The 19,775-nt window shown below is 42.1% G+C and overlaps 1 protein-coding gene across 1 annotated transcript; it reads left to right on the forward strand.

Annotated features, from left to right (window-relative positions):
* The first annotated feature begins 471 nt into the window (after nucleotides 1-471).
* On the forward strand, nucleotides 472-19,161 carry si:dkey-16j16.4 (uncharacterized). Its single transcript, XM_062396829.1, has 6 exons — nucleotides 472-646; nucleotides 735-1,066; nucleotides 8,027-8,108; nucleotides 8,293-8,807; nucleotides 12,844-12,897; nucleotides 17,840-19,161. Exons 2-6 carry the CDS (start codon nucleotides 998-1,000, stop codon nucleotides 17,963-17,965), a joined length of 846 nt encoding a protein of 281 aa, XP_062252813.1. The 5' UTR covers nucleotides 472-646; nucleotides 735-997; the 3' UTR covers nucleotides 17,966-19,161.
* Nucleotides 19,162-19,775: the final 614 nt, after the last annotated feature.

Genomic DNA, 19,775 nt, shown 5'->3' on the forward strand with positions numbered 1-19,775 from the left:
TAAAAAGGACAAATTTATATAAAGGCCTGGGCTGATATTTATACAAATACACACCATTAAAGAAATCAATCTTTAATGGTCCAATCTAATATTTACTCTATATATCACTAGTTACTAGTAGATTGATCACAGCACACATATAAACAAAGCTGTTTGTGCCAGTGTATGTGAATGTATTATTATCATTATTATTACGACTATAATTATCAGAATTATTATGATAAGAGTTTTTATTACAGTAAGTAGTGAAAGATAAGCAGACATATGGACACAGCTGTGTATATATATGATAATGCAGAAGTAAAGCAGAAAGTAAACAGAGCAGATAATATAGCTTTTACTCTGTCACTCACCCCCCCAACGAGAGAGAGAGAGAGAGAGAGAGAGAGAGAGAGAGAGAGAGAGCGAAAATGACATCACTGCGCCCCGCAGCCAATCAGAGCACAGGACGCTCAGGCTGCGGGTGTCCGTGTGGCTGGCGTGTGCAGTCGGTTGTGTGTATGCGTGTGAGTGTGCGTGTGTGTGAGTGTCTGAATGCGAGCGGCTTCACATTATCACTATTATCATTATTGTGTTGTTATTTTGTTGTTGTATTTGTCATGAAGTGTCCGCTGCTGGTGAGTGGATGAAGCGGTGCGGCTGAGCGGTGAGTGGCAACGAGGAGGAACAAAAACACACTTGAGACTTTTTTCCACAACAAATGAAGTGGAGAATAAGACATTTTTTTTACGCAGAGCCGCCGACAACAACAACATCTGCGCGGCGGTTCCGCTGTATCATGCGTCTCCCTCCTGCTAACTCCGAGCTACAGGTCCGCAAGCCGCTCCGCGTCTCTTCAATTCCGTTGTTTGTTTGTGTGTCCGCTCGAAGTGAAGCGATAATCCCGTGTGCCTTCCTCCGAACGTGAGAAGTCGCTCATGTTGGCTCGACCGACGTGCAACCGACTCCCAGTGGTAGGAAAAACCCGAATAAACCATAAGCTAGTCAGAATTGAAACATGCTAAAGACGCTGACGAAGAAGCTGAGGAGACACTCGCTCAATGAGATTCATCCTTTCCAGCTGAAGGTACGTGTCCCCGAGTTCATCCTCATAATTCACACACTTTCCCTGTCTCTGTTTAAGCTGCTAGTTGTCTCCAGGTGCTTTGGAACAGAAGGTAGCTTCTCCCACTGCTTACTTACTGGCTTTACTTTTTGTCTTGTGACTCCATTAGTGGGCCAGCTCAAACACTGGGAGCTGCCAGTTTGTAACCTTGCATGAACAGGGTTACAGAAAGTTCATTGACACCCTCCCTCTTTCTCTTTCTCTTTCTCACGCACTCTTTTAAAAGACAGGACACGCGCACGGTGCACGCCCTCGGGCCTGTGTGCGTTCCCGTTTTAAAGCATGTGTTTGTTTGGACGTTTTTCTCCTCGAACCCCTTCATTACCATGTTAGAAGGAATTCCCTCTGCAGGACCCTGACAGATGTTTACGAGAAAAAGAGGAAAAAGAGATTCCACATTGCTGTACTAACATGTGACATGTCAACAAACTCTCCCACTATCACATGGACACACTACCTTGACTTACACACTTTGTCTTCTTTTCTCACTTTTTTCTTTAGTCTCTTTAACAAACACACTGTAACAAGTCAATGTCAACATGTGCCATCATTGTAATAACTACATATTGATAATCATATCTCATAAGTCAGGACGTAGATTTATTGCTGCACCAATATTTGGTTCCAACCCTATTTAAAAAGTTTTTCCTGGGGTAGTTTCCACCTTGTTAAGCCCTATTAGGCAAATTGTGATTTGTGACTATGGGCTATAAAGTTCGATTGATTGATACGCTGCAGCTCAGATGAGAAAGTACTTCTCGAGAAAAGAAACACCAGTAAACTAAAAGTGAAGTTTCAAAAAGCTAACATCTGAGTCACCTCACTGATGAGCTGTAATAGTCTCAACAACCACTTCTTTACGCCCCAGTTTTCCACAACAGCGTCCATGTGAGTGCTCATCAGTCGTTGCCGCCTGCCCAGTTTGCATAATGCCTCTCTTTTTTTGATGAGCAGAAGGGTGAATCCTATCCTGCACGGGTCACTAACTTGCTCCGTCCAAAACACTGTTGTGTGTCAATAAACTGCAACCAGTCGCATGGCAGCCATTTTGTGCCAAAGCGTTGTGGTTCAAAGGCCTGGACGCGGACACAAGGGGAAAGTGTGCCATCCCCATTGTCGGTCTTTGTTCGTGTTTGTTGCTTTGCTCTGTTGAAGGATTCTCTCTGCTGAAAGTGGTTCATGTGATTTGGAAATTGAACAGTGAGTCGTGGGTCTGGTGCCTACAGCCGACCCATAGCTCAAGAGCTCTTTAGGCTGCGTGTCACACTGATACAAAGGCTTGATACAAAGGTATTCCCTTGTAAACTATTCTAATTCTTGTTTCTGCATATTAAAATGTCAGCTATCACTTAAAGTGCTCAAAAGCTGGACTGATATGAACGTTTAAACCAGCATGAACAGTTGAGGTCAATGAGCAGACTGAAAACTCATTCTTGCTCATACTTTTTTTTAATGCTTATTTGATCCTACGAAAAGCAAGTGCAATGTCATGATTGACAGCTGGGGCTGACTCGAGAGTGAGTTGGGCAGGTGCATGTGAAACTGCTGCTCACAGACACTAGCACGAATTGGCAGCGCCCGTATCAGGGGGTAGTTTGGCTTCCTTTTTGTTCTCTAAGAGGAAATGGAGAAGTGTTGTTCATCTTATTATACAGCCAGTCGTTGAAGTAGTGCTGAACTCTTGCATTATGATTATTATTGTTTTAAAGCTATAGTGGGACGCTTGGTTCGGGGGACTCCACAACCCATATTGATACAGCGGATTGAAAACAACTTTTTAAATGTTCCTTTAATCTCTTATTCTATTTTCAAAGTTTTGGTGATCATTCATATAAATAACAATAGCACTGGACTCACAATACTTCCCAACAGGAATGTGAAAACATCAATGAAATAGAAGTCAGGCTGCTAAACTGTGACATCCCTTTTTCAAATAAATTGTCTCATCTGTCGGTTAAAACATGTTTATTTAATGTCTCCATTGACCTCTCAATGCCCAGCATTATCAAAACTCTTAAATAACGGTGAGTACAAGGTTATTACTACTGAGAAAGTGAATGTTTACAATTATAGGATACTATTTGTAATAAAGAAACTATGCATTCAAAAGGCATGTCTGAAAAAAATCTGAAACACAGCCAGATTAGAGCAGCCCACATTTCCTTTGTGGCTAATTATTGACATCCTTTCTTTTGATTAAAGTTGAATCGAGACGGATCAGTTTCTGGTCCTGTTTTGATTTAGTTTCAGAGTTTTGAGTTGGCGGGGTGCGGCAGTGGTCACTGGCTGACTGGGGGCTGAATGACAGGACAGTTGAGAAAGGACTAAAGGCCTCTTTGGCCCTGTTACGGTCGCTGTTACAGTTCCTTTCCCAGGGGCTTACACTAATCAAGATTACTTGCTCCTCTACAGGGAAGATTCACTGGAGTGTGAGTGAAAGTGAATCAACCACCTCTGACCCTGTGCTGTGTGTTTTTATGAGCCAAGGGGAACGGAGTGTGTCAGTGTCCGTGTCTGTGAGTGGAAGGACAGAGCAAAGCTGATATGTGTGTGTGAACTGGGTGGTGTGTGTGTGTGCGCTGTGACATTGCCATTGATCCAGCTTAGCAAGCTGCTCAGCGTTGCAAGGGACTGACAAGGATTTCATTCAACTGTTGTTGACACACAAACACACAACTCTTTGTCCGTCTTTGCATGTTTGCACAAAAGCAGTTTTTATTCCTCAGTTTCATGGAGTCTCACTTTCACTTTGCTCATGTGTCTCAGCTGTCTGAATAATATAATACAGTCTGTAATGATTCACCCTGAAAGAAGCTGACATAGTTCTATAATATAAACTGATAAATGATTGTCTAAAATTTGTTAACCATTATTAAACATGATAATACCATTTCTCAGTGAGGGGTCAGACCTACTGCAAGACACCTGAGCAAATGAGAAAAAAAGTTGGATAGAGGTTCCCAGGGAGTTTTTTTCTGACGACCTGCAGGCCTATCATGCTAGTGTCATTATTGCTATCATACCAAATCTTTACCTCAAACATAAGTGGAATATATTTGATGCAAAGCAGTAGTTGAGCCAAATGTAGCTGAATAAGTTGATGAAAAGCACAACCAGTGATTTGCTAAGAGATAGTATTTGAAGTGACTGCAGAAACTACTAGCTTTTCAAGCTATTCCAGACTCATGGCTAGTAAGCTAATGTGGAAGAATCACCGCTTGTCTTAATCTTAACAAATCTCCTTCAGCATGGTTTGTTTTCACGATGAATGTGATGCTTATGACTAATAATCCCATGTGGAAAGGTGTGACTGTGGCTACATCCACCCTTACACACTTAAGTCCTCAAACACATCACGTTTGTATTTTTAACACCTGCCACCCATAAGGATCATAAATAATACCAATGATTATCGCAGTATAATTTTTCAATTTAAAATACATTTGAATTTAGTTCGATATAATGCTTATGCAAGCACAGTGAGGAGGTGAAACACATACTTGTTGCTGTTCAGACAGTTTTGTTGTCATCAGTAAGCGACTTCCTTAAGAGAAGACAAACTGCTTCCTGTTAACACCGGCAGGGACTTGCCCAGTGTACATGAATGGTCACGTGATATGCGTTTTTCAGGTGTGTCAGTATAGACAGGGATTGATACTGATATGGACCAAAAGATGCTTGTGTGGATGGAGATTTTCTTAGCTTTAAAATGCAGTTTTATAACAAAAACCTGTTTGCATAGATGAAGGCTGTGGGCGGTTAGGATTGAACTTCTGAATGGGCTGTGTCTGTGATTCATGTAGCCTACATGTTTTGTACTTTTTGTCTTGTAGCATAAATATGTTGTTTGTACAACTTGTATCCATGTACTTGTGGATACATTTCCAGAAGTACTTTTTATGAGACATCAGCATAGATCTGCCAATATTACCCTACATTTTGTTTTCATACATTTCACTAATGCTGTAATGATCAAGCTTTGGAGCAGCAGAAAAAAAACAGATTTCTGTTTTGTACTTTGGACATCGAAGGCCAAACTGTGGAATCACCACATCCACAGCTTCGGTGTTTTATAGAGACTTTTTTTTCTTCTTTTTATCAGCACTGTACAACTGGGGTTGTGCTGCTCTTTATGTGAAACTGACACTTCTGGAGAGGGAGTATTGATGCTTTGCTGCAAGGATTATAATATGAGGCGGCCGATCCAGGTTGCAGTGGTGCAATCCAGGCTTAACCACAGCATTATACAAGTGCAGCAAATAGAACAAACCCAAGAAGGCAAGAAAGAAAGTAACAATTTTATCAGATTTTTATCCAAGGCATCAAACTAATTAAAGTTTCTCACAAAGACTAGCTCCTACACCAGTCTGTAAGTTTTAATGATAATACGCAGATGACACGTGAACTACTAGTGAACAAAACAAATTATGTGCAGCATTTTAGCTTGTGATTTGATTTACTTTTCACCATTAGTATTTTTTGTCACAGTCACATTTCACTGAAGCATTCATTTAGCACAATGTTTTAGGTGAGTATGATGGTGAAAATCTAATTTTTCTTTTCTCTTAGGGAAGCCCTTCCATCCTGTCCAACTCTAAACTGAATGTCAGTTAGACTGAGTCCTGTTTGTGTTGTAGCAGGATGAACCAAAAGCAATAACCATAGCAAATATGGTGCACAAAAAACAAATAAAAAAAAAAACATTTCTTGTTCTCTCTCTCTCTCTCACAGGCACTATTTGTAACAACCAGTTTACAACTTGAATAAGTAACTGATAGAACGCTGATGTCACGGCATCCCCCAACTGTGTAAAAATACCCCAATGCCTGACTTCCTGTCTGAAACAGAACTGGGAGCAAAATTTATTCAAATACTGGAACATATGACTTGTTTTTGCATTTTACACCTTGATAAGATCTGAATGTTTGGATCTTTTTACAACCTGTTGTTGTGCACTTGCTTTGCATACGTAGTAAATATCTTCGATGTTTTCACAGCTATTCAAATGGTGTTTAGTGTCACAGTGATAACACATATGTGTGTCAGTGAAGTAAGGAAGTCACTGAAAGTAGAGGGCTCAAGCACCACAAATTGTATGTGTTTTACATGCGTGTGTGTCTGAGCCATGCAATTATGACATCCTTTTGTGACACATGAACATGCACTTTGTTCTATGACATCAATCCACATCCTAGAAGTGAGCTGCATGTGCTACAGAACATGTCTGTTGTGTCCAGACCCATCCACAACGATCTCTGAGGAAGTCCCCGAGGGGACGGAAAGGCCGAATCGTTACTGTCAGCTTATATCTTCCTCATGTTTCACAGAGAGAATGATTGCTCTGTGGAGAGACATCAGACTTCCAGGCCATAAGAAGTTAATGCTGCCAATTCTGACTGGGCTCTATCTTACACCCGTGCCAAGCACGACGCAAGTGTTAGCTAGTTTCAGACAAACCCAGTTGTCACTTTTTTCTCTCTGAGGGATTTGGAGATGGCACTCTGATTGGTTTATTGCGTGTAACACCCAAAACAGTTGTGATTATTTAAGAGACTATGTACAACCGTTTTGAACCTAGCATGAGTGGATCTGGTTCAACCCTGTCTGCTTTATGTGCCACATGCTCAGATCATTAAAAACCTCCAACTCATTTTCTCGTCTCGTCTTGCACTGAATTTGTGTCTCTGCTGAGTACAATCTAGATACAAGGTTTATGAACCACCGGCGTCACTTCATTCCTCGTATCCTGCAGCAGGAGCTTTTAATAGTTTTTCAGTTGTTTCATGGATGCTGCCCAACAATAATTCACTGGAGTGTACAGTGCAAGGTCTGAGTCAGCCAAAATACATTTCCTTCTTCCCACAGTTATTCCTCTGTGTCATTTTCTCAAGGAGTTCATGAAGTGATGCATCGAAAGAGTCAAGGCCGTTCATTGAGAATCTGTCCCACAACTCGGGTTCAGCTGAAAAGCAAATACCACTTCATGTGATTCTTTTAAAATATGAAATATAAGTTGATAGGGAAAGTGTTGATGTATCCAACAGTGTGACAGTTGGTATTGAACAGGTGAAAAGGGGAGGATACAGCTACAGTATGTGGTGTAGACATCTGGTTTTTATTTCACCAAAATTATATATTGTTGAAGAGTGTGTGAAACTAGAGGTGGAATTCATAGTCAGTTTGAATCGAACACTGTCTGTCCGTGCTGGGCTTTTCAGGCCTTGGCTCCTCTCTCCCTCTTCTTTTTGGAAAGCGTCAGAAAGAAGAGATGTGTTTTTTTCTGTGCGTGCGCGTGTGTGTGCGTGTGCCTCTATGAGAAAGGGAGAACACTGTATGTTTGTGTGGCTGTGGGTGTGTGTACAAGCATACACACACGCACAAGGACAGATGGCAGCTGCTCAGCGAGGCCTCGCAGTAGTAATTACCGAGTGTGGGGCGCATTACTTAACTCTTAGCGATGGAGTCTGCAGGGTATCTGTATTGTTTCTATTGATGTAGACAGGGAATTGATTTTAGGTCGGTTTAGTTCGTGAGAGGAAAAAAAAAACAATCGTCTGCACTTAGTCAACGCTACAACTTTGTGTCTGAGCCTATCACACAGTTCATAGTTTGTTTTTACAAAGAACTAAGACATTGCACCTGACTCAAAATGAAGAATTTGTTCACCCTATTTACACTGCATCACTGCAACTTTTAGGTTTTCGCTTTTTGTTTTGAGTATTGAAATTCTTAGGTTCTGTAGACCGGATGTTGTAATACTTTATTCATTCAGTGAAACTGAAAACAGAATTCACAATTGATCCAAGTAAAATTTCTTCTTAGGAGCATTTGGGAGAGATGTTTTCCACAGTAGATTTTGTGAGGGACAGTCATATCTACATGGCGTATTTGACCTACATTATACCCTCAATCCTTTTCCAGATTTCTTATCATGGCAGTGGAGAGGGAGTGGAGAGTGATGACTCAGAGGGGGAGAACCAGGAACTGGCACAGATTGACAGAGGTATGTGTCCTCTGCCAAACTATTTACTTTCGTTTATAGAGAGATGATAATCTTCTCCATCATTACTGATTATCACAGATTATATGATTCAAGTCAACAGATAATGAGCTTGTAGATAAGAACATTTTAACTTGTGCACCCACCTCTCCTTCTTAAGCCATTTCCTGTTTATTGACTCCTCTAGAGAGACGGAGAAATTGTGCCCTGACCCCTTTGGCCACAAGCCAGCAGCACAACCAAGGTCCCCTCTCTCCAGCCCGGTTACGGCGCCTCCGCCTCCTTCTAGATGCCAATCTGGATCGCCACTCTTCAGAAGAAGAGCTGGAGCGAATCAGCTGCGTCGACAACAGGAAGTGGATGTCCTCTCTTCCCCAGCGCCACAGTGATCACCACAGCAGTGCCTCCAGCGATGAGGAGGTGCGGGACCTCTGCGGCTGTGGGTCCCCGGCTGCCTCTGCAAGGCCACTGGTCGAGCCAGGAGCTTGTCTGGCTGCCTCCTCCAGTCCCGTGCTCTTCAGCTCAAGCCCACCACGTAGTCTGAAGCCACCACCCATGCGCTTTCAGCTGCAGGTGGTTCAGCCTGTGGCACGGCCCATTATTTTGACCCACTTTGACCAGGCAGCACCTTACAGAAAATATCGGCACAGCTATGGTGGCGAAGCAGGGAGACCTAGTCTGGACCTGGAGAAAATGCAACAGGTTTGTGGTCCAAGTTATATTTACATGTCTCATAATTTTTTGTTTTTCTAGCACCACCTTCTTTCAATGACATTAAACTAATAGAAATCAAAATAATAACTATACATTAATTACGATAATCATTAAATGGTTTGTTTCGGTTCAACACATCAGGCTCAGAGCAGTGTGTAGGTGCTGCTACTCTACATCAGTAACATTATTAACTTAACAACATGACAATGTTGGAGAATCTGTTCAGGTGGTTTTCCCTGAAATTTCTACACTGTAAAATCCTAAGGCAAACTATTTGAAAATCTTTGTTATTCTCAATAGGACCTTTAGCCCGGAGAGCACCTTAATGAAGTAACACTGCACTTTGCTACTCCTCAGTGTGTTTGTAGAGAACTGCTGATTTTGTATTTTCTATTTTGATTCGCTACCTGGCAAGGTGGTGTGACGTCATCCTGTCAGCCAGATTTATTTTCTGTACCCAAATAATTGAAAGCATTTGTATGATGCCTTTTTAATGTTGAAAAAACATTTCACCAGGACTTGAGGTGAACTTTGTATTGATAACAATACAGTCTGCCTGCGTAGCAATATGTACTTTCCACTTAACAGCACCGAACAGCAGATAGGTCTTGTACTGCTCTCCTGAACAGCTCACACTGCGATATTAAGCCGAGGAGTAGGTCCAAAAATACAATGATGTCCCTGCAGACTACCCTCCACACACACACACTCACACACACACACACACACACTCACTCACACAAGCAAACAAAGTCTTCCCTTTCCATAGCCGGACGCTCGCCGCCACGGTGGTCTGGCTGGAGTGGGATGAAGGAGATGGAGGCACGGACGGCAGATGTCCGCCCTCGTTTCTCACAAAGGCTAGCGAGCGAGGGGAAACGATGGAGGGGTGGAGGCAGAAGGGGAGGATTAAACAAACAACAGAAAAACGTCAGCCGCTAATGAGTCATGGAGAAGCTGGTCCACTAATTATTAAAATCCAATAGACTTGTTGGCCCACACCGTGGATGGGAGAGGGTGTGTGTGCAGAGAGAGACACTGCAGGTTTTTAGGGGTCCATATGTCCATGGGGTTTTTAGAGGGAAAGAACAGATGATGAGAGACAGCGGGCAGCAACGAGAAGGGTGAAGAGAAAAAAGATGAAGAGAGTGTGTGCGTGTGTCAGTGCACATGCAAGATGGGGGGGGGGGGGTGTCATACGTCTATCATCCTGTCTTTTTGTGTCTGCTTGTGTTCATCCTCCTCTTTGTGAGTTTGTAGCTCCATGTGTGTGTGTGTGTGTGTGTGTGTGTGTGTGTGTGTGTGTAAGTATACGCACACTCAGTCAAGTGGAATGGGAGGTGCTGCAGGGAATACAATAGGGGGCCTACAAAGGTAGCTCGCAAACATAGCCTCAGTCTCCCTTTAACCCCTTAACTGGACAACTTCCAAAGCCTGCCTCAACTTACTCACCATGTGATTTATTTTACAGATGCTTTTTTGGGAGTTTAGACCGAAGAAGGGAAAAAAGAATGAGTAAAATAACATTTAAAAGGTCTTAAAACAAAGAGGAGTCTGTGTGATTTATGTAGAAAGTATAGGAGCCTTCCCCGACTGCAATCAACGAATTTATGCATTTCTTAATACTTGAACCTATATGAAAAGTTTGGTGTCCTAATTGTAGACTTATTCTTGATGTTCCACTAATAAATCAAATGTATTAAAAAACTAGTATAAAATACTTAGTAAAATGGAGAGTCCAGACCCCCTCAATGGACACCTCTGATCCAGGACCTTTAAGGCCGTCCTGCATCAGTGCGACCAGCATGAGCTGCCACCTTTTTATGTACATTTATCTATCTCATAGCTTTCTTAAAGGCAGGGTCAAAGGGTCAGCGGGTAGATATCTGTTAATCCATGATAATCCCTCACGCATGCTAATCCATGACCAATTGCTCAGACGTGGCTCTGCCATTGTTGGTTATCCTGATGGAACAACTGTGTGTGGAAGACATTGGTCTTCTGAGAAATGTGAGGGACCTTTGCTCCAAATAGTTCAACTTTTTAGAGCTAAAGAAATACACACATGTCGATTAACCGACCACATAAGCGTTTTAACATGTAGCCATTTGCTTCTTTACCTTGAATTCATTCCTCATTTCATTAGCAGATTTTATTTCCCCAGACATTTTTTTATTTCCAAATATTCATTTCATTGTAGCATGAAAATCAGCTGTTGGAGATGTAAAACTAAATCATTAAAAAACATGTTTCAAGTGTAAGCTCCAACATTTGTGCTTCCTGTAAATATCAAGACATAAACACATTGTTTACATTTCAGCTTTGAAGGATGAGCCAAAGGACCTTTTTTTTTATATATACCAAGATTCATAAATAAGTAACACAGGTCATTAAAACACTTCATATTACTTCTATCATAAAGTCAAACTAAAATAAAGACAAAATCTTATTCTACCTACAACAGAAACAGGAAGCCAAAATAATCTCCTAGTTCTCGAGTCACGACCTGATGTGATTGCCGTGTGTCTGCGTATGTGTGTGTGTGTAGTTAAAGAATAGAGGGGTGTGGGTTGGTGGTAAATAACAACAGAACAGATGAAATCAGAGCAGGACAAAGGCATCAATCAAGTTTCAAGATTCATCACTTGAGTCAAGTCAAACCTGAGTCATTTAATCACTTGCAGTGTTAAAAATGTACCTTTGCTGGCTCTTTTATTTTGAGCAGCTGAATTAAACACTAAGTGCACATTTCCGTTTTGAATTCGCACACAGCAGCTTGCGTCCAAACGGACTGTGGTCCCATTGATTATAAAAAAAGATAGGAGCCGGCAGGAGGTGAGCATGAGGGCAAGTGCACACCAGCTCTCTCTGACATCACAACAGCAGGAGTCTTATGTTTCCATTCTTTCCCTGCGCTCCCTTCCCCCTAAGAAGCTACCTCCCCGGCCCGAGACAATTCGATGATTGTGTGGTCCCTCCACCCCCACTGTGTTTTTGAGAACAGTGGAGCTGCGTGGACATGGAGCAGAGTGGGAGACAGGATATTGCATAAGCTTCGTTGACCGACTGTTTAGTTTAGTGAGACAGCTGGATTTGCCTCACTTCTTCCATCACCTCGATCCAACGTTAATTGACTACCGGTGTTAACTTTCAGGCTCATCATTCAGTCTGTCTTTTAATGTTCAAATAATGGTTGTAATAATAATAATCATGGGGTTTAGTTATGTGCTAAATCAACATTCTGCTGTTTGTTGAGCTGTATACGTTTCAGTCCCACTTGACACTTGACAGTGCGCCAATAAGACATAATAACCTGCACTTTATATGAAATTACACAAAACTAGAAAAAACATTTCATTTTTGAACACAGTTCACTCTAATACGACACAACAACCTGTACTTCACATCAAATTACATAAAAGGAGAAATAACTTCATATGAGATAAAAACCCACTATATGACACTTTCTACTTATTAATGCTGTAATTAGCAGTACTCATAATAATCAGACAAAACACTGATACCTCAGAGGATAATGTATTTATTACATAGTTCCACTTTCTTACAGGTCCATTTGTTGCTTATTAAAAAGAAAAACTGCCAGACATAGCTCCACATCTGGCTGCTTCTTCACATGTCCCTCGTAGCCTTGATGTTCTCTAAAGGACCGCTGAGTTTGTTGATTTAGTCTACATGACCTAATATTACATGCTTACTCAAGGATCAATTGCACAACCGCACCAGTTGTGCCTGTTATTATGAGACCATTTAATGCTATGTTAACCAACCCCAGTAGCTACAAAGCAGCATGAAGAACATATGATTTCTAGTTGTGGATTGTTACGTCTTAGTGCACTGTAAAATAAATTGTGACCCAAATGTCTAAATTACACAAGCAAGTATCTTTGACATAGTTTGGATGTCATTCATAAAGAGAAGCTGCTGCAGGAGTTGTACTCAGTGTTGAGAAAAAGGAAGTGAATTCCCCTCCATAGCTGTCACTGTACATTCTTGTTCTCCACAGAAAATGCTCCTGAAAAAGAATTGCGGAGGGAAAACGAGGACCATAAAGATTCGGGTGAGTTAGTTTTCCACTGTCGTGTTTTGTCTTGATGAATGTTAACAGTTTATGATACGTTTATAACCAAGTTGTGATGAATGGTTTCATACATGTGGTATTAATAGAACACACACACAAACACACACACATACACACACATACACACACACAGTCGTGTCTCCATATCTTCAGAGGACATAACATTGACTTACATTCTTATACTCAAAAAATAAATATATGTTGCCATTGTTTTATCATGCTGCATTATTTCACATGATAAATCACTCTAGATTTCCACAATTTTTAAATTAGAAACCCCTCAGTTTTTTTTATTAACTTTTTGTTTTAAAGGTGTTGTTAACATTTGCATGGTTTGTTTTATTTAATTGTTGTCGGGGAAGAGTCCATGGGACCCTTAAGAAATTTAATATTAGGCTGGAACTCCCATTTTACCACATTTGCTGTTGGTCCTTTTAAACCTTTACACAAAAATATTTTTTCTGATGAACTTAGTAACTTGTTCAAGTTTTTACAAAGGAATTAATACATATTTTTTAATACCCATGGTCCCCAGGTATACGTTCTCCACATAGCACTCATTAAGAGTGCTGCATTATAACTCGGACATAACCCTAAACCTAAACTTAGCCTACTTAAAACATGTCTTAGGGATAGGGGGGGTGGAAATTTGACGATTAACGTTATGGTAACTTGTTTTTGTCCCCTTGATGTGACTGTAAACAGATTTAGGTCCCTACAACATGTACACTTACGATAATATCTGGACCACACACAGACACACACACACACAAACACACACACACACACACACACACACACACACACACACACACACACACACACACACACACACACACACACACACAGCCTTTAGAGACAGTCCAGATCAGGTTGTCCATTACAGCAGTGATAAGGTTGCAAGGTTGCCCAATGCCCACCCTGGCCAGTCTTGTTGCCAGAACCTTGATGTCCATCCAAGTGCACGCTGGGACAGCATCTGGCAACGGTGTTTGCTTTCATGCCTCAAGGCAAGCCTGACATGTCTAAAAAATCTGACAGATTCCTTCTGCAAAGCTTAACACTGTTTACTGCACTGATACTGAAAATAAAGAAACAAGGAGGGAAAACGTGCTCTTTCCTTCCTCAGGTTCGTTTGATCTCTTGATCTCACTCAACAGCCTTTAATAGCTCAGCTTTGCACTCGCACATTAGTGGTCTTAGAAGTGCACATTTACTTGCCTTAATGCTGCAGCTTTGTAAACAGAAAGGTATTTTCCGAAGATTGTGTCACTCTAATGTTCCTGTAAAGTGGTTTTCCCAGACACCATGTCCAATAATCATCACCCAACTTAGCGCTGCCACTGCATAAGGGTTGATCTTGGCACAGAGCAGGCCGCTCCAGAAGGACGCACAGTGTGGTGAGAGAAGTGACGTTATTATCACGTTGTGTGGGCTAGTGTCAATGGAGCCTCATCACACACTTGTTTATGTTCACACACACACACACACACACGCATACATCAACCGCAGCAGCAGCATTCAGGCTGCTCCAAATCCTCCATGTAGGTACGCGTGATCAGTGCAAACATGTACATAAAATGATAATCGTTTAGTGTGTTTTCATGAGGAACAAGTGAGTGGAGTTGAGAGATGGAGCTGAGGAGGAGGAGGACAAGGAGGTGGAGTGTTGTGCGGTTCCCTTGTGGTGTATTTCTAGGGATGAAGTCATTTTCCATTTATAGCTTGGCTGGCTGCTATCGGTTTAGCTCCACTGATGCTGCTATTGCTCATTATCCTCAGTTCTCGCTGGTGTAGTTTGTAGTGTTATTGTCCCTGTCAGTGACGTCTGTGGGCATTGGGCACATTCCAGTTCATAGATTTTACTTGAAGCGAGTACACAGTGAGTGTTTGGATTGATGAGCCATTTGGAGGCTTGTGTTCCATGTGCCACTCCACACCCATTCCTCCTTCTCTGTTACAACTTTTTGTAAAAAAAATGCTGTTGCTGGTCTCCTTCTATCTCTTTTCCCCCTTTTATCTGCCAAACCTCCAGTTTCCTGGCCAGAATCCAGAGGCGACACTGGATCTGGATGGGGCCCCTGCTTTCAGACTGGATGCATGTATTCAAGCATGGGAGTTGTTAAGAAGGGTTGGGAAGGTCAACGATGGTGGCTGTGTTTTAAGGAGGAGGATGGTGGGGGGGAAGCAGTAGGAAGATATAGCTGTGGCTACTGCTGCTGCTACTGCCACTGCTGCTGATTCTGCTGCCGAGGCCTTCCACCCTCTGGAGGTTGGAGGTGAATGGGAGAGTGGTGAGAGCTTCTCAGGCTGTAGGAGGCGAGAGTGATGGCGTCTGGTTTCAGCCACCGCAAAGAATGGTCGGAGAGGAGGGCGAAGATTGATCGAGGTGAGAGAAATGGTGCAGGCAGATATGGAAAAAAAGGTGGAAGGGCAATAAGGAAAGCGGGCTGCATTCCATTTTGATGGAGATAGTCTACAAGGCTTGGAATATAACTGAAGGACAGTTGTGATCCTAGCATGAGAACAAACAGATGTTAAATTAGTACTTTAACATCTGCTGAAAGGCAGATGAAAACATTGTTCATAGGTGTATTTGTGTTACTTCTGGACTCAGCCAGGCTGTTATACCTAGCTTTCAGTCTTTGCTGAGCTTTGCTGGTGATAGCTCCATAATTACTGCACAGACATTAGAGTGTCAGCAAGTCTCTCATCCAACACTGCAAGATGGATTATGAGACGATGGGCACAGACATGTAAAAGCAACCCTTTTACAAGCAAACACATTTAGTTGGCAGTGGAAATGATGAGAAACTTTATACGACCGTCCTCACCACAAATATTACACCTAACACCACAGGGCCATAATGAAACAGGGTTAGGCTAGAATAAGCATTCTATGCACACTCTGCATTCATGTTATCCATATTTGCACACTCCCTCTGAGAGCTCACAGATATGGGTTAAACAATGACTCGCAGCAGTACCACCAGAAATCCTGGCAGGCAGTGTAGCCAGTAGTTCAAGCGAGATGACCATAAGACACAAGGACGAGGGAGAAGACTTTTGGAGTTGGCACGGAACTACAGGCACTGTAGTTTCAGTGTTACTGACATTACTTCACTTAGGCCTAGGCACAGCCGCCATTACATTATAACAACCTCCTCCACCGTTGCCATGTTTGTTGTTGTCAGGAACTCTCGACTCTGCGCTGCCCTCCAGTGGGTGGTCTTCTTAACAACCATATCAATGTACAGGATGTTGGTATGTTGTATTTGAGCAGTGACTGACATCATTTGAAATGGATGGATATCTTTTCACATGTAAAGGCAGCGTAAACAAACAAGTTACAACACAACTAAATATCAAGCCACACGTGGTAGGAGCCGATTTGAAAGGATTTTCCGATCAGGGACATAAAAAACCCTGTTTAGCAGATCCTGTTTACTGTATGAGTCCTTTGACTTAGCAGTAAGAACGATTAGAAACAAGGGCTCAGAAAGAGGCTCTCGTTCAGGGGATCCTGTGAACTCTTGGACTCCTGGACCTGTGTCTGGTAGGCCTGTTTCTTCAGACCAAATGATAAACAGGAAAAACTTAAAAACTACATGAAATCTCCAGAGAGAGATATTTTTAACCTGGTGTTTTAACTCCTGTTTTCCAGCTGCTGTTTCTGTCGTTTGGACAAACTTAGAGCTGTACACTCCAGGGAATCATACTTTGCGTGACCCTTTTGGGCCCTACATGTTTGTTGACTGCAGGGACTGCTAATATGGATAGGTAGCCATCCTGATGTACGACTCTCTCCCTGCAGTTGGACAGGCTCGAAGTTACCATATGGAGAACATCTTAACTGCACTATAACTTGTTTTTGGGCTGCGGTTTGTTTTTTCCCCCCACGTGTCAGTTTTTGCCTGTTTATATCAACATTGGTCGAAACAGTAGTGCTGGGAACAGTCGCTGTGTTGCTGTGGCTCGGCACTGAATCCCTGAAGATGTCGGCTGAAGTCATAGCAACACCTGTAGCCTCATATGCATGGTTAATGAGGCTCTTTTTTAATTTTTACATCACTTTTCCAGAGAGTGAATGGAATCAGTCAGTCTCAGTTGTCAAAAAGGCGTTTGGCTCTGAGAACCTACAGCTATCCATATATCCATGGGATCAGCTCATAATTGCAGTGACTCTGTCTCAGGGTCCTAATCTTTCTCAGTCCTCACAAACTACACTCCCCCTCAGCAGGCTCTGGAGAAAGTGCAGCCTCACTGCCAAATCTAACAAAGTAATTTCCTGTCGTTTCCTGTAGGGAGGAAAATGACCAGGGCTAATTTTAGACGGAGTAGAGTTTCTGCTAAGACGGCTCTGTCGGGCGGGGGGGGGGGAGGAGAGGCGTGAAGCACACCTGCAGTGTGAAGGAAAAAAAGCTTTCTCTTTCAAAGAAACAACAAATTCTGTTATTTTCCAGCAAGTGTCGGTCTGGTTTCCAATGAACTTCAACTATGGAAATCATGATTATTGTTTACAGCACATTGACAGTGGCGTTGGCCCTTGTCACTAAGAACTCTTCATCTGCATCTTCTATGTGTATGGCACCACTTATACATCATGAGATATTTGTATTTTTTTTGTTTTTTAATTTTTGTTAAAAAACAATGTCAGAAACAACATCAACACTTGTTTAACTGGCAGAAGAAACTCCTGAGAAAGTCTGGAACCTCTCAATCGGACATTTGGGTTCTCACATATACAGAATTCACATTTTAGTATGGATGTAGCCTTTTTCTAACTGAACAATATTTCCATAACTCAGGGACAGCAGGGAATTGAAACCTTTTACATCCAGTGAAGCTCAAAGGCTGGATTAACCTCAACACCCTCATCTGACAGATGCATGACTGACTCTCTCTCTCCTTCCGTCCTCAGAACCTGACAGGCACTCGTCCTCCGCCCAGGTACACCTACGACCCATCCATCTTCGCCTTTCGCTCCTTGAGCGCAGTGCCCCCCTGCAGTCCCCTGACCCCGTGCGAGGATCCTCCCTGCTCTTAAGGAAATTCATCCACTTGCAGATAATATCCCCCCCACTCCCACTTCTCTTCATTACCAGGCGGCTGCTTTCGTGTTGCTCCTGCAGCGAGACCAAGGAATGACTGTTTAATGACTGAACGACTGACCGCTAGTGACATTTGTTTGATGGTCGAACTATTGCACACTCAGGTAACGCCACCCTGTAAACGCTGTCACTTTGATCTTTTGTTCTCCGTGTGAAATCAGCAGGAAGAAGGAATGGAGAAAGAAAAAACAATTGGCATCGACACAAAGTTTCTAAGGATTCTTCAGGTATTGTGAATGTACGGCTGTTCCTGAAAAGATCCTTCGATTGGATGAAGAACAACCGAGAAACAAATTATGGACCAGATGTGGTACAGGGGCCCAAGGCCAACCATTGTGAGACTCGGCTGTAGTTTTTGGGTTGGATGAATTTCAAGGGAACTAATGCATGTTAAGACAATCAAACGGTTCCAGGGTCTCTTCCTTCGATGTGATTACCCGACATCTTGTAAGGCACTTGGTAACTTCATGTACTAAACATGGTGAGTCATCTGATATTGTGTTATTGTTGCAGTGAACATAGACAGTGGTCACATTCGTCTGTCTCAAAAAACAACTTCTTTGGATGTTTGAATATTGAATATGCAGGTCATGACGAGCTATAACAACCATGTATGACTGTAGCTGAATAGTAGACCTATTGACGATGTACGTTTCTTAATGAATGTCTCACTTTTTAGTCAAGCTCAGAGTTCAGTACTTATATCCTCTTTCCCTGCATGAATTCCACTGTTTTGCAGAAAGAGAGGTACACGGAAACAAGGAAGTATATGACAATAGTTTGCTGCACATTTGGCAAGTGTAACTGGTGCTGTGTTCTGCATAGCCTACTTGTAGTGTACCATGTTGTTCCAACCTAATATGTTACCTCAGTACTTTTCTAGGTAGAAGAGGATCACTGGTGTATCTGAAGACATCCCAGTGTTTTGTAAAAAATCTCTCAATGCCTTGAAACACTTTCCCGTCGTACTGTTTGTACGAGGTATTTCTCAGCTCTTGAATTCAGCTCAATTGTTAAAAAACACAACGTCACCACTGTAACCAAGTTTCGCCGAAGTGAATCTAACATTGTGACATTGTTTCTGTCCACTGTTGCACAAAATGAATCAATAAATGCCCTGTGGCCTCTTGTTCAGGTGACTTTTATTTGTGATAAAAGCACACGTGTCGCACAATAAAGTGAAAACCCGAATAAATAAGTGACAGCATATAGTGTAACTGCTTCATAATATAATTGAAAACACTTTGTTTGAGAACAATAAAGCTTTTCTTACAGCTCATGGTTTTGCCCTTTCTTAGAATTTATGTGTGATTACCTCCGCTGAGGAACATGTGTTTTCACCCCGTCCATTTGATTACTGGTTTGTTTGTTTGTCAGCAGAATTACTTGGAAGGATGGGACAAAGTCCAAGAGAGAACCCATTCAGCTCAAAACACTTAATTAAACCTTAAAATAGCAGCTTTAAAATATGTTTGATGGTTCAGTTACATGGAATAGGGAGAATGGTGTTTATACCATTTGTAACTTTGATGAGGGGACACCATCTCCTGTGAGAAGTGTAACAACAAGTTTAAGAGTAATTCTGAACTGTAGTTGAGCTGAATAGTCATTCAAAACCAGAGTTTATCTCAAGTGTTCAGCAGGGAAACTGTTTAAATACGAAGCATTCTAAACAGAGTTTGGTGTCTTTGTTAAAGAGTAATAGGCACCATTCATTTGTTTCAGTTCAGGGAGTGGGAGGACCCA

Source organism: Platichthys flesus, chromosome 10, assembly GCF_949316205.1.
Source record: "Platichthys flesus chromosome 10, fPlaFle2.1, whole genome shotgun sequence".
NCBI classification, from domain to species: domain Eukaryota; kingdom Metazoa; phylum Chordata; class Actinopteri; order Pleuronectiformes; family Pleuronectidae; genus Platichthys; species Platichthys flesus.